This window comes from Protopterus annectens, chromosome 10.part0, assembly GCF_019279795.1.
Source record: "Protopterus annectens isolate FY-2018-M chromosome 10.part0, PAN1.0, whole genome shotgun sequence".
Taxonomy (NCBI): Eukaryota; Metazoa; Chordata; order Ceratodontiformes; family Protopteridae; genus Protopterus; species Protopterus annectens.
This window is the reverse complement of record NC_056744.1, coordinates 566714312-566730525: the sequence shown is the minus strand read 5'-3', so window position 1 is coordinate 566730525 and position 16214 is coordinate 566714312. Positions and strand designations below refer to the sequence as shown.

At 44.2% G+C, this 16214-nt stretch overlaps 1 protein-coding gene across 1 annotated transcript in view; it reads right to left on the bottom strand.

Moving 5' to 3' along the window:
* CDC20 (cell division cycle 20) overlaps positions 1 to 16214 on the bottom strand; it is a 710318-nt gene that overhangs the window by 232613 nt on the left and 461491 nt on the right. The window contains exon 8 of the mRNA XM_044085408.1: positions 10679 to 10910. Coding sequence (XP_043941343.1) covers positions 10679 to 10910 — 232 coding nt within the window. The remainder of the gene's footprint in view (positions 1 to 10678; positions 10911 to 16214) is intronic.

The following is a 16214-nucleotide window of genomic DNA, read 5'->3' as shown; positions in this document are numbered from 1 at the left end:
ATGTGCATTCTTGCCAATGGTAGCATGGGGATGGTCGCTGTCATTAAACCCAAGAGACAGAAATTGCCTTATCACCTATTGGGATAGTAGAGCTTCCTGGAAGTAGGAAGTCAAAGAAAGAACCTTGTCCTGTGGTAGAAAGGCCTTGTGTCTGTTCTGATTCTGCAACCTAGGAAAATCTTGTCCTGGCTTGGGATCAGAGAGGATTTGGGGAGACTGATGGTGAATCCTAGGTTTTGCAGAAGGGACATGGTGAAATGTAGACACTTCAGAGCATCCCTGCACTCTGCCAGTATCAGGATGTCATCCAGATACGGGTAAATCTGTATACCCAGAGTTCTGCAGAAGGCAATGGCTGGAGCTAGGCACTTTGTAAAGACTCAGGGGGCCGTGGAGAAACCAAAGAGCAAAGCAGTAAATTTGAAATGAGGCAGGTCCAGAGAAAACACAGGAATGGTCTGTGGGAATTCCTGATAGGTATGCGCAGGTAGGCCTTTAGGTCCTGGGTGGCCATGCGGGCCTTGGCTGGAATGAGGGTGAGCAGAGTGGGGAGAGCATTTTGAAAGATGGTACCTGAAGATGGAGGTTTAGGAAGGACAGGTCTAAGATGGGTCTCCAGGGGCCATCTTTTTGGGGACCAGGAAGACGCAGTAGTAAAACCCCTTCCTGCCCTGAGGGACAAGTTCTATGGTGCCTAGTTTTAAAAGGTCCGTCAGAACTTGTGCTGTGAGATGGGCATGGTTTTTGGGGATGAGAGGAATGTCTCTTCTAGATGGCTTCTCTTTCCAGGATAGGAAGTACCCTTTTTGAATAAATGTTTAAGACCCACTGGTCTGAAGTGATGGATTGCCAAAGGGGAAGACTGTGGGAAAGGTGGGCTGTGAGGGGAAGGTGGGCAAAGCAGTCACACAGTACACTGGGACAGCCTCTGTCCTGAATGGGCTGCCTGGGCTGATTAGGTGGAGTACAGGCTCTGGATTTAGTCTTCTAGCCCCTCTCCTGGACATGGAAGAGGAGGGCGGCTGAGTACAGCTCACAAAGGTGGCCTTAGCAGGGTAGTTTCTATAATACTTGGGGATGGGTGACACCAGCAGGTGCTTGATGTCCTGGAGTTTTGCTTTTTTCGGGGATGGGTGACACCAGCAGGTGCTTGATGTCCTGGAGTTTTGCTTTTTTCTTGTAGATTTTTAAAAAGGTCAGCAGATGGTTTGCTGAAAAGCACATTGTGGTCCAGAGGGGCAATACAAGATCTTAGACTTTAAATCCTCAGGGGGGGTTCTGAAGGCTTAGCCATGAGTACCTCCTGAGGGCTGAAGATACTGCAGACCTGGCAGATGCTTCTGCTGCATCTGATGTTGTGCCAAGGAAGGTTTGGCTGAGAGGTCAGTCTTGATGGGGCTGTCAGGCAAGGATGCTCGTATGGAGGCTTGACAGAGCAAGTCTAATGCATACTTGGCCATGTGGGTCTCATCATTTATGGCTCTGAAAGCCAAAGTTGAAGTGTATACCTTCCCCATCCTATCCATGTACTTGCTGTCAGTCAGTAGGGAGCAGTCTAGATTGCTCATCTGCAGTGGTGGCAATAACAGCTGGGTCTGCCAAGGGTGGTTTGACCAGGAATTTTTGGTCCTCTGGTACTTTGTAGAAGTGGTCAGGACATTTAGGGGCTGGAGGCTGGGAGTCAGGGGCTTTGGAAACCGTGTTGAAGGCATCCAAATAAGCAGGCAGAAACAAGAGGAGCTGCTGAAGTGGAGGGGGATCCCACTTGTAGCAGCTCAAAGTTCCTTTTTTGGGTGTGTCATTTGGAACGTATCCCATTTAAAGTAATCCATCTTGGTGATGGTTTCAACAAAGGTAATATCCTCAGGGGGAGAATCCCCTTCCACAGACTGCCTCCCTCCAGGAATATTACTCTCCTGATGAGGAATCTGGGAAACATAAGAAATGGACTCTGAGGATGAGGAGGAAGAACCATGTTCTCTGACTTGAGGGGTCGTGGGTGGGAGGGAAGAAGCAGAGGCAGGCCTAGGGCTCAGAAGAGGCAGAGTGGAGGTGGCTGAGGCTGAAGGCCTGAGAGCCAAGAGGCGAAGGCCTAGTAATCGGGTGTAACTTCTGAAGAGGTGGAGATCTGTTTAGTTTTTTTTTTGCTTCTTTTTGGCCAGGGAGGAAGTAGTGAAGCCTGGCATAGAGTCTTGACCGTAACAAAGCTGAAGTCTGGATCCCTGCTGGAGGTACCACTGAAACTGGTTTCCCCTCGACATTGGTAGTCAATGTCTGGATAAGCTCCACAGATGTGCCAGTCTGCTGCAAAATGGCTTCCATGAGGGACGTCGCTGCAGTGTACGTATCAGAGTGCGCCTCAACCCCTAGAACGGCAGTTGGCAGTGCGTTGGGAAGTGGAGCAGCAGTCTAAGACCTTGACCTTCTTGCACGAGGGTTCAGGTGCAGCCTCCGATAGGATCCATACTAAGGGCTAACTGCTTAAGGCACTCGTTCTACAGGTAGAGGTTTAACATGGCTAGACAGCTGTGCAAGGTCTTGGGCACAAATGATTGACAAATAGTGCAGGAGAAGTGATAGCGTTCCCGGCCTGGGCAAAAAAACACACCTGTCATGGGTGTCTTTATGGGGTATCTGGCACCAGCATTGGCAATTTCCCCTTTTCCCCAGACATCAGCTAAAGGCTACAACCAAGCATTAGCAAGAATAATCAAAAATAAGAAAATTAGAAACCCAATGGGTTACTTATCTTAGGATGCGAGGTCTGTGGAGAAATGGCACGATGCAAATGTAGTCTGCAGTTGAAGAGTTATGAGGATTGTGGGCAGACGTCACATTTAAGGCCCCTGGTTTGTGGCCCTATGTCATCCCACACATGCTGCAACAGCCAACCTGAAGCTTTTGTATTGGAGCAGACGTACAAGTCACCTGAGGGCATGAAATCACACACCTAGAATATTGCAACATAGGAATAGGACATGCTCCATTAAATCTAAAGTAATCATGAAACTGATGTACAGAGATAAGGTAATGTCCTTACCAAAAAGATCCGAATCAGACCTTGTGGCTTCCCAACAATGCACCTACATCAGTCACTATTTTTTGAGCGACTACTCACCTAAGCAGATTTAACAACTCTAGCATCTCCCATTTCATCTTTGTATGGTGTTGCCTCTCCCTTAGTCTCATTCTTCTCAAGCAAAGATTGAAGTAAACATGGGTTTGTCAACTCAAGGTTCTAAAGGTGTATACCCCCCCCCCCCAAAGTTTGTAACCTACTGTTGTCACTGGGAGTAGGACTTCTGGATGGAATCAGAAGAGCCCCAGATCCACTGCTGCAATCCAGGGCCACCAGAGCTAGATCAGCTAGAAGACTCTTGTAAATTTATAGGGATCCTTCATCCTATTAAAGGATCAGGTTTCCTGACATCTGGGGAGGGAATGTGACCCCACAAATGCATTGATATCCTCTAGGACATCTGTGATGGGAGGAAGAGAAAATCCCCTAGGCTCAAATCAAGACCATGAAATCTTTATATCTGAGCTAACCTTTGAGCATCCCCTTTGCTTCTCACTAGAACTCCTACATAGTGTCCAGAGAAATGCTCTGTTTGCAATTAACAGGATAGGATGTGTCCTCAGCACCAGACTAGTAAGCAGAAGGCAACTGGCTCCTGAGAGCCACCTCTTCTGTTTGAGTCCAGGAAATTCAAGTCTTCCGCAGCAGGTTCCACCCCTGTTCATAGATGCCCCAGACAATGAATTTCCTGACCTGGCTGGCTGAACTTTTGAGACAGAAAATCCAGAGTCTGCTGAAACAATTGCTTGGTAGAAGCCTGGGAAGTTTATGACTGGCACAGTCAGGCAGAGACGAGCTGTCTGGCAACAACATTCAGGGGTTTGTGCCCGAATGCCTCAGATAACACTGCCCTGGAGGTTTTGGGCCATGTACAAGTTACACCCCCCCCCAGATGTCAAAAATCTTTTCGGCTTTGCCCAATTATGGGTCACCACAGAGGATCACCTGTCCGCTCATGATTGGCAGTGGAGTTTTACAGTGTCAAATTGCCACTCCAGCACCCACCCTTCCACAGAAGCCACACGCACCCATTCCTAGGGCCAATTTAGAATGCCTAGCCCACCTACAGCATGTCTTTGGGATGTGGGAGGAAACCCATGCAACCACAGGGAGGACATGCAGACTCCTCACAGAAGGCACCCCAGCAGAGGATTGAACTGGAGAACCTCTTGCTGTGAGGTGACCACGCTAACCGGTGCACCACCTCTGCCACCAGATCTGTCAAAATTAAACACCAATATTCAGATAGAGTTGGGAGACTCCTACCTGTACATTCACCATCTTAAATTTTCCTTGGTCCTTTAAAACCCGAAGATGTTAAATCTTACAAACAGAAGGCACCAGATCAGAGGAAGATGGCCCCTTTGCTTCCAAACAGGAATCAAAATGAGAAAGCAAAACTTTAGTTTGTATTTTATATACCAGAGTATGTTGGACTACAGATCCGGTAGACATAATGCTATACAATTTATCCAATGCGGAGTCCAAGCAGCTTTAAAGTGGAAGTTTTTTCTAAAGGAAAAAAAAATGCCAAAAGTAAAATGGTGCCATATTGTGTTGTGTGCTCTCAGGGTAAGGGGGCTGCCCCCAAAACCCAAGAACGTTTCATCAAAGCATTGTGAATGAACTTAGAGTTCATAAAAATCACAAACGTTCATAAAGGTTCATAATCAACTTGTTTTGAATGCTGGCTTGCTTTTTCTGCTGTTAAACTGTATCTTTGCAACCCACTGAACCCAGCAGTAGTAGTGCATGGAGAAAGTTCACTTGACTGATGGAATGAAAGGCTCCAGAGAGCACCCCTACACTACCAAGCTATAACTTATACCACACTTTTCAGCCATGTAGCCTGGACCGGAACACCAAAGGCAGAGGTGTCCATATTAAGGATATCCACAACTCCAGGCTAGTTGCTCAGCATAATGCATCAGAGGTTATCCAAGTGCAACTAACTCTGGGCAAAACTGCAATCCAAATTGTAGCTTGCTACAGATCCCCCACCATGCCCCACGATTCCCACTCTTTTCTTGATGTACTGGAAAATATTAGTGTTAAACCAAACACCCTAATGGGCGATTTCAACTACCCCACCATTAACTGGGAAAACTACTAGTGTACCAACTCCTTCATTCAACGCTTTCTGGAATTCATAAACTCCAATGCCCTGGATCAACTTATCCACACCCCCACCAGGGGCAACAATATCCTAGATCTAATTACCAACATGAGTGACCGGTGTTCCACACCTGAAGTAACACCTCATTGGTCCGATCAGACCATAAGCTAATCACCCTAGATATCCACATCCTGACCCCATTAAGGAAACCACGGTAAAAAATTTCTCCAAAACCAACTTCATGCTTCTTAAGACAGAAGTGGTGAACTTCATGACACCCATACAGATGGACAATACAGTTAAGACCACTCAATCCTACACAATTGCATTTTATAAGCACTTACATGAGTGCATGGATCATGCTATCCCAAACAGAACCAAGACGCTATCCTCCAAAAAAGGAAGCCAATCTGGTGGTCCCTTGCCATAAACAAACTGTACAACAGAAGGAAGAAACTGTTGCAAGAGTAAAATCTCATGAGTGGAGAAGCTCCCTGGTCAGCCTCAGTAAGCAGCAGCAATCCCTGAAAATCCTCCAAAGCTACTTACGAAAACAGAATCGCCACTGATTCTAAAGTAAACCACAAAGCATTCTATAGCTATGTCAAGAAATTCAATGGCAACACTCAAGATCTGCTCAGAGTTGCAGCACAATGGCAGTAAATATACAGACACAACTGATATTGCAAACATCCTTTGCGGATATGTTCAGTCCTAACTTTACCCCCTAAACGGCCCATCTCTATACTGGAAGAATGCAAAGTTCTGTAACCACGGCTGCACAGGTAAAAAACACACTCTCAAGCCAAGAACACAGCATCCATGGCACCAGACATCCCAGGCTGTGTTCTACACAAACTGCAGAACAAACTGGCACCCCACCCAAGTACCATGTTCAATCATAGCCTCACCTCAGGCTTTGTGCCCGCTGAATGGCGCACAGCGACAGTTATCCTACTCCACAAGGGGGGAGCCACCATGAACCCAAAGACCTACCGCCCCATTAGCCTGGTCTGCAAGGCCATGGAACGTATCATGGAACTTCCAAACAAAGACACCGGTAATCTCTAAACTCTGGACCCCACCCAGTTCGGGTTTGTAAAAGGCAGATCATGTTTCCTAAACCTGATGGACTTCTTTTGAAGTAGTCACCAAAGTCGTAGACAAGGGTAAGGTGGTTCACACAGCCTATCTAGATTTTGCCAAGGCTTTAGACACCATCCCTCACTTGAATTCTAGATAAACTTACTATAAAAAGGTATAAATCCCCATGTCACAAGATGGGTTGCCAACTGGCTCACTGACAGAACCCACACTGTGAAAGTAAGACTCCAAATCAAACTTCAGACCAGTGACAAGTGGAGTACCACAGGGTTGAGTCTTGGGTCCTCTCCTGTTTGATATCTACTTCCCTGAAGTACAGGCTAACACAGTCTTTATCTACTTCCCTGAAGTACAGGCTAACACAGTCTTTGGCTAACTAAGTTCAGAGGACTGCAAACTAGGAGCCATAAATCAAAACTCCTAACTATGTGGACATACTACAAAAGGGCCTCATGGAGACAAATACCTGGTGTCAAAGCCATGGCCTCAAGCTCAATGCCAAAAGTGCATTGTCATCCCCTTTGGTAAAAACTAACCATGCCAAAAGTGCATTGTCATCCCCTTTGGTAAAAACTAACCATGAACTACCACATAGGTGGTAGTATACTTAACACTAAAAGTGTGATGAGACCTTGGGGACACAGGTGGACAGTAGTCTTTTACAATCACATCGTCACAGTAGTCAGGAAATCCTATGTGGCACACCTCATCACAAAAGGTTTCTCATCCAGAACAAAAAAAGTGTCATTGTTCCCCTCTACTCACTCAGACCCATTAGGGAGTACAACACCCCTTTTGTTATGTACCAGGACATCTACAACTGAAAGGCCACAGAAATACCTCACAAAGAGGACAACCTGCCTCAGATGCCCTACACAGAATCTCAAAAAATTCCAGCTTTACTCTTTCGCATATAGTCTACTCACAGGTGCTCCCTGCCTAACATACAAAGTTGTGTCAAACCCAGAGCTGTCGGACATGCCCCACTTAAAGAAATCCCAATCCCTCAGAGCTACACGCTCTAGGGACCTAAACCTTGTCACCACAATAAACAGAACATGCCGGAGGGATAGATTCTTGTCCCAGAGACTTCCCATACTCTGGAATAAACTATGTATCAAATAAAGCTCCTCATCAGCACTAAAAAAAAAGCTTGATTGATGGGAAATCGGAAATTCACCCCGGGAATCACTTCTGTGGCTCTGCTCGACAGTGGCACAGGAAAATAATTTTCTTGGGTGGCAAAAGCCAGGGTACCTTTTTGGCTGGGCTTATATAGGCCCCTAGGGCCGATAGCCTAGTACCTACCTATGAACCATGTAAAGATACTTCATTTGTGGTCACATGAAACACAGAACAGGAGAGAGGTTTACTTCAGCTTTGATTTGGTGAGTTTGGTGGCAGCTCAAGGAAGCTATACAGGGTGTTCAAGGACCTAGCTATAGGTCTAGACACTTTCATAGGTTTTTGGTTAATCTTTCCAGTCTGCCCAGCCATCTTGTGGTGGGTATTGCACAAATGCCTTCACTCACGGGTTCGATCCTCCCATTCAGATTCCACTTTAACATCGCTCAGCTAAGAAAGCTTGTGATATGGCTCTTCTTGCAAGTTTACTAGTCTCAAAGGGCAACGTTTTACTTGTATTGAAGTCAAGAATTTCTCCATCCCGTAACATGGACAGCAAGTCTGAACTTCATCAATTTGAAATGATTGCATTCATACACCTCAGTTAGTTCAATGTCACTTCAGAAGAATGTTCAGAGGGGTCTTCCTAACATTTCTGACCTGGTTGCTGCAACTTCTACATTCTGTCCCTTTTCACAAGTTAAAATTCTACCAGTCCATTTTCCATATTCAAGATCTGAATCCAGTAAAAATCAACCACTGATTTTGTGAGCCTTGCCTACTGTCATCTTATCAAATTCCATCAAATTTGCCCCCATATCCTGCTAAAACATCAGTCAAATGTTGATACACTGCTGTTCTAATTAGTCTTCTGCTCACTGCGCTAATACAGACTTCACAGGCTCCACAGCGACCTGCTGCTCATACAAGAACTCCATTTCTTCTATTCCCCTCGCTGTTTGCTTCATACGAGCAGGCGGACCTTAACTAGCACCACATATCTTCAGACTGCAGTGCTGATTTCAAGTGACTGAAACAGTACATCTTAAGAAGCTGTAAGCTTGATTGGAAGCTGTAAGCTTGCATTGTGGGCTCTATTCTGCAAGTGAAGCAATCCTGAAGATCTGTGACAAGCTTGGCTTCAAGGGAGGAGTCATCAAGACCAGTAACAAGTGTTCAAAGCAAACAGATTTGGGGGTACACAATAGATTAAGCCACTTCAGTCCACTTAAACACTCACACTCATTTTCAGGTGTTCCAACAGCACAGATGGCAGTAGCAGACCACACATCCCTGTCCAAGCTCAATTCCTTAACCTAAAGGCCCAATACTACGGCCACATTGGTCCAAGGGCAGAAACTGTAGTAATCCCTACATAGTGCATCCATAAGTGCCCAAAAGGAGGCATACCTCCAGCCTGTCCCTTAACTGGAACATCAAGAGGCAGCTATCCAGGAAAGGGAATACCAAAAGGTAAATATAGTTTGTCAATAAGACACTTTGGTGAAGGCTACTAAGAGTATAAAAGGAAAATTATCTGGCTGTAACTTCCACCAAAACTGCTAGAATTTTTTTTTTAAAAAGACAAGATACTGATGTGCCAAAAGGTCCAGAGTGACATCACCCAGGCTCCATTAAAAGACATTCTCTCCACATGGTGACATCTAGAGCTAAATGCAAGTAATGCTAAACTATCAACCGCCATCATCTTGTTAAGCAGACTTGCAACATTCCCTACCTTCAAGGCAGAGCTGGGCAAGTTGAACTGCTGGCACTTCTAGCAGTCATCTCCCCAGAGATGGTGTAAGCAATGCCATTGTAGGCCACGGCAGGTATTTTCCTAAGTATACACTTAATGTACCAAGCTATTTGAATGCAATACATTATCCAGAATAGTACACCAAGATGACAGGAGCCCAAGTAAGCCCATACAAACTTCTAAAACTAAAACCAGAGAGCTCCACATACCTATGTAGCCAGCCCGTTTTGACATCATGCTGTGAGGCAGTCAACTAAAACTTCACTGAAAAGTTAGTGGAGGCAATACACTACACCATCAAGAACTTGAGACCAGTAAGATTGAGACCAAAACCATAAGATAACGAACTGCAACTCAATAAAGAGCTGGTAATCAGCCTACATCTCCGATTAACCATTGGCACCAGTTTAAAACAGTTGCACCCATTAAAAATCCAGTCATCCACTATCCAGCAAGAGTTTCAGACAAAAAAAAAAAAAAAAAAAAAAGCTTATGACTGGCATCCACACCTCTCATCTGTACATATTTTTACAGAATGTCCAGATTTTGCCCCATTTTTGGTCAGTTTTTCATAGAATTGGGGATTTCTGGCAAATTTGTAACTCAAAGATTGAAGTTAAAAACTAATGACAGACATTTGACACTCCATACCATTCAGAAGATTCATGCTAATGTAAAAAAAAAAAACGTTATTCTATCAACTTTCTAAAAAAGTGTGATAGAGCAATAGTGTCCCTATTTTTGGGCCTTTGTCCCACTTATTTATGGTTTTGTCCAATTTCCTGCACTAAAGGTTGAAAGGTATGACTGCATCCTATTCAAATGTATGGTTAATGGATCTAGTGGAGGTAGACAGCATTCATCAGGGTCTGGACTATGCCTTCCAGACAGCAGCTAACCCATCCTTAATCTACATATGGAACTATTAGGGGAGGGGGGATCAGAAATGTTTAACCCAACCAATTGGAACAAGGACAAGTCAACTACTATACAATCCCAAAGAATGCAGCAGCCTCAGCCCTAAAAAAAAGTCAGTGGATTCCTAGTGTAAAGCTGAGTGCTGAACTACCCATTTTACATATTTATCCTTTTGGACTGCCCATTTTACATAATTTCATTATGCAAGTGTCACCAATAAGTAACTGAAAGCACATCTTGTGGACAATATATTTGATGCAACCTTGGTTGTGACACAATTACATGAAGTAAAACATTAAGCTAAACATAGCATCCATATCTTCAGTATCATAAAACAGTTAACTCAGTAATAGAAATATACATACTGTTAAATCAGAAAACTAAGAACCACTTCCAAAATTAGATCAAAAATGCTGTAATGCACATGACACTATAGACATGGCTGCACAAGCAGCAATTAGTATACCCTACATTCATAATTTCTCATGGAGGAACAATGTTAAAATTAAGGTCAATTTTGCCAGCTCAACATTGTGGGCTTCTAATCTTAGAGAACCTTTCCACATTCTAAGCTTACCTTTACAGCACCTTGGTGTTGCGTGAAGGTATGTACAGGTTGGAATTCCCCATTGTCTCCTGATGCAGCAGGCCAGATATTAACAAGATTGTCATTACCACCACTTGCTAGATATCGACCATCTGGAGACCATTTCAAGCCACATACTTCCTGTGTATGACCAACAAGTGTTGCAGTATGGTGTTCTGCTACTCTCACATCATGATGATGAATATGACCAGTCCTAGATCCACTAAAAGGAGAGGAAAAAAAAACTGATTTTACTACATGAAAACCACCAAAAAAGTGACATCTTAGACTTTAGAGAAACTAGTCATGTTTACTCGGCAAAAAATGAACTTGCTTTACTGCTGCTCAAGAATGTTAGCTTAACCATGTTGATTCTAAGCACTCCCTCCCCCTACCAGTGTACGATACAAACTCACAGGCTTATGTTCAGCATACTTTGACAAGACTATTAGGTGTCAAGGACAAAGTCCATATGGAGTTGAGCTCCATATATAGATGCTAAAATACAATAATTTCTACAGAAATTCATAACATGAACAGGAAAACAATCTACAAGCTCCATCTACTATCAGTTCCAGTGACATGCCAGCTTTATCTTTTTGGTAGGCTTGTTTTTTTGGGCATATAACCAAGAGACAGAACCCAGGGGTATAAGGGATTTGCTTGTGAAAAAGTTTCTAGAAACTGAGTGGATGAGCTAGCTTCTGTGAGGTGCTTCATACTTCCTCCTAGAAAGGCTGCATGCCACATGACACAGCTAAGCATAGAGACAGCTATTCCATATACTACAAATTTACATCCTGTAAAAAGGACAAATGTGAACAGGCAAGGAGTCCACACTTTCCTAAAATATCTACTATCTTAGGGAGCACTTCATTAATGGGTCTTCTAGGGGCAAAGCTCATCTTCAGAGTTGAGGAGAAAAGTATTATTCTGCTCTTGAACAGTTCTCAAACTACTGTGGCAAGCCACATGAATACACCAGGTGCAAAAGTATAAACCCACAGATCTAAGTCCACCCTTTTGCTTTGCAAGAAGGTACTCACCAACAGTTAGACGATGAAGATTTACCACTTACACTGTTGACAATAAGTACATATTTTCCAGTTTAGAGAACAAAACTATGTACTCACCATAATAACCCATCTGTTGTCCATTTTCATTCTTCCTCAACCAATGGGTTTGGATCCAATTCTGCCACTTTCTAAGATTCTAGGGTCTGAATCTTGAGCCCCCTTCCTTACCCATAATGTCCAACCACTACACCACCTCAGAGTTTGCTACTATTATATACATAACAGAATAAGGATATGATACGAAAATGATAGCTGAAAGATCAGGAGCTCAAACAGGAACTATGGTTCCCAACACTCCAGTTAGGTCTCTCCAAAAGAAAAAGGACAGAGTGAAGGAGGGGGGGGGGGAGAGAGGGAATTGAGGAAGAAAAAAAAATGAACATAAATGGAACTTTATGGAGAGTACAAAACTTTCATCTGAAGTTGTCAATTTCATTTGTTCCTCAAACAATGGGACAAGGAGTTACAGTAACCTTGGGTGGCCCTCATGGATAGATGTTGAGAACTGTGGAACCAAAAGGCAGCCCTATCCCTGGACATATCTAATTTATAATGCACAATGAGTATTTGACTAAGAGGCAGCTTCACAAATGTCCTCATAGGCTCTTGACCAAAACGCTGAAGTAGACATGACCTGGTTGAATGTGCCTTCCAATACCTTTCAAAGAGTAGAGTAGAGGTAGGGAATGTAATCTGTAATCCATTTCACCAGGGAAGTCTTAGAAACTGGCCTTCTCATTATTTTAGGAAAGGGAACAGTTCAGACTGAGTGCTTTTGTCCTGTTCAGGTAAAATCGCAACTGTATGTACATCAAAAAGATGAGTACATTTCCCTTTATTTTCAAATTTAAGAAAAACCCGGGAAATTGATGACCAGAGTGATATTTTCAGAGGCAACTTTTGGTAAAAGGAAAGTTGTAAGGTAGCCATCTTTGTGAAGAAAGAAATACAGTGGTTTGGAAGATGGTGCCTGTAAGCTTTGATACTAGTATTGCAGAGGTTATAGCTACCAAAACAGTTTTCCAAGAAAGAAGTTTGAGAGCTACCTTAGCAGATTGTTCAAAAGGGGAATGTACCAAGGCATGTAAAACCGTGGTGAGATCCCAAGGTGGAGTCCTTTACTGGAGGTCTGAGAAGGTACCCTAATAAATGCTTTTCACAATTTAGAGGATGCTAGAAGAGCAGCATTACCCCTATATGGTAAGGGGAGATGGCTGCCAATTGAACTTTAATAGTGGAGAAACTTGCGCTGTCCTGGAAAATTGAAACAAGAAGTCCAGTACTCTTGGGATTGGAGCAGAAAAGGGATCCAACTGTTTCTAGTGCGCACAAATACTGCATCTTCTCCATTTATTCTTGCAGATTTTTCTAGTGGAAGCATTATAGAAAGATACCAAACTTTCAAACTGGAGAGGAAAGCCTGGAATGTCTATCCATCTTCTGAACTGGAGAAACCATGTAGTCAGTTTGAAGCCTACAAGATCTGTACTGATGGAGGAGATAGGTGGGTCAGGACTGGGGTCCAGAATCCAGGGAGGATGTACAGAGACCAAAGGAAGGGAAACCATACTTGTCGAGGCCAAAAGGGAGCAATGAGGATCACTCTGCTGTAATTGCAGTGCTTCCTGAAGAAATTGGATGAGAGGTAGGGGAGGATAAGCATAAAGACCAGAGGGACAAATGAACTAGAGCATCTCTTGGAGACTGTCCCTGAGGAGGGATCAGGGCAAAGAACCTGCTGCATTTGTTGTTGGAGGGGGATGCAAATAAGTCACAGCAAGGTTGACCCCCCACTTGTGGAGAAGTTTTCCACAGATTGAGACCACTCAAGGCACAAGAATGGTCCTGAGCCCAGTTAGTATGTTGGGCTTCCTCAGTATATGCTTTGCTACTAGGAAACAGTTTGAGGAGATCGGCCATTGCCACTCACTTCGACAAAGGGGATAAAATCTGATTCTCCCCTGTTTGATGTACCAGACTATGGACATTGTCAGTTTGTATTGCAAGGGGGGAGAAAGCTCTGAAAGTCCTGCAATGCTAGCACTGCTCATCTCTAGGATGCTTATATACAGATTGGTCTTTTGTATTGGCCACGTGCTTTAGACAGTCAAGAAATGTCCCCCACTCCAAATGGGAGGTGTCCATAGTCAATGTGGCACTGGGGGAGGAATAAATGGACACCCTAGCTAGATGCCTTTGGCGTGGATCCACCAAAGGAGAATGTCTGCACAGCAAGACAATTTTATGAGATAGTTCAAAGGATAGAAATGAAAGGACCATTGCACCGCTAGTCCACTGAAGAATTAGTGTGCAGCTGAGCTGTGTGAAGCAAAATTAGTGGCAGCCATCGAATCGAATGCTTTGAGGATCAATCTTGCCAGGGTGGAGGGACATTGGAATGCAAAGGACCTGTCTGACGTGTTCTCAAATCAAAAAAAAAAAAAAAGAAGTTATGTACTCACCATAACGTTCCATCAGAGTAGTTATACTTCATTTTTCTGCAACCTGTGGGTATACGGATCCGAGCCGGCAACTTTTTTCTAGCATCTGCTTCAAGCTCCGTGCTCCTCCCCTTACCTATAATGCCCTACCATCTCCTATCTTCCCTCAGATAGAGTTTGCTGCAACTAATATATATGCAACTCAAACCAATAACCAACCTGAAAACAGGATAAGGTCCGGGGGATGGAGGGAATGTTGCAGAAAAATGAAATATAACTACTCAGATGGAACGTTATGGTGAGTACATAAAATTAAGTTAACTACTTCAGATAAAGAAGTTATCTGCAACCTGTGGGACAGTTCCCAGCTACTCCGATCCTGGGAGGCCCTTATGGAAGGATATTCCTGAGCACTGCAGAACCAAAGGATGCTCTAAACTCCTCGAAATCAGACCTAATTTGTAATGGGAAATGAAGGCATGTGAATTGGCCCATGTCGCTGCTGCACATCCAAAGGTACCCTGGAACAAAAGGCAGCAGAAGTTGCCATGAACCTGGTAGAGTGAGCCTTAACTATACCAGGAGGTGATCAACCTTTAGAAATAGCTTTTCCCATAAACGCTTTGGAAAAAGAAACAATTGGTCAGTCTTGCTGAAAGACTTTGTTCTGTGAAGATAAAAACGAAGTTGTCTATGAACATCTAACAAATGAAGTTTGTATTCACCTTTATTTTGAAAGTTGGGAAAGAAAAACAGGCAGATTAATGGACTGGTTTAGGTTTGTTTCAGATGCCACTTTGGGTAAGAAGGAAGGGTTAGTACGGAGGGAAACCCTATCATTATGGAAGGCCAAATATGGAGGCATGGCAGACAGAGCTTGAAGCTGAGAAACTCTCCTAGCAGATGTAATGGCAACTAGGAAAGCTGTCTTCCAGGACAAAAATTTTAAGTCCACGGAAGCTGCAGGTTTGAAAGGAGGAGCCACCAATGCCTGTAAAACAAAAGTAAGGTTCCCAAGGAGGTACAGAATCCTTGACAGGGGTCTGTAGCAGAAAAGTACCTTTAAGAAAAGCCTTACACAGCCTAGAGGAGGCCAAGGCCAGGTTGTCTTCACCAGCGTGAAAACTGGAAATGGCTGCCAATTTTACTTCACTGTGGAGGAAACTAGCTCCTTGCTGAAAGATACCAGACAGGAAGTCCAACACCGATGGAATAGGAGCTGTAAAGGGATCTATTTCTCTCTGTGAAGCCCAAATGGAAAAGCACTTCCATTTACTGCAGTATAGTTTTCTAGTGGAGTCTGAGAGGCCACTAGAATCGATTTGACCTGGGATGAAAGACCAGGAGTCCTGGCGATTAATGGAACTGGAGCAACCAAGCAGTTAGCTTGAGGCTTCCCAGATCGGGTGGACGTGTCCCCGACTGATGGGAAATTAGATCCAGGCAGGGATCCAGAACCCACGGGGGAGCCAACAGACGAGACCAAAGGAATGGGAACCAAACCTGACTAGGCCAGAACGGGACAATGAGGATCACTGCACTGTAGTCAGCAAGCTTTCTAAAGAAACTCTGGAATGAGTGGCAATGGTGGATAAGCATACAGAAGCCCAGGGGGCCAAGCATGGACTAAAGTGTCTGAGGACTTCCCTAGTGAGGGAATCAAGAGCGAAGAACTCGCTGCACTTCGCGTTGGAAGGAGATGCGAAGAGATCGCAGCAAGGGTGACCACATGCCAGGAAAATCTCCTCCACTACCGACAGTTTCAGAGACCACTCGTAAGGCATCAGAATGGCCCGGCTCAATCTGTCCACTAAAATGGAGTGCCCCGGGATGCGAGTTGCTATCAGACACCAACTGGTGGAAATCTCCCATTCCCACACACTCATGGCCTCGCGACAGAAGGTATGATCTGGTTCCCCCCCTACTTGTTGATATACCAGACAGACATGTCTGACAATTGCAATCAGAGAGGAAGGACTGTGTGAAAGGCTTCCAATGCTAAAAGCGCTG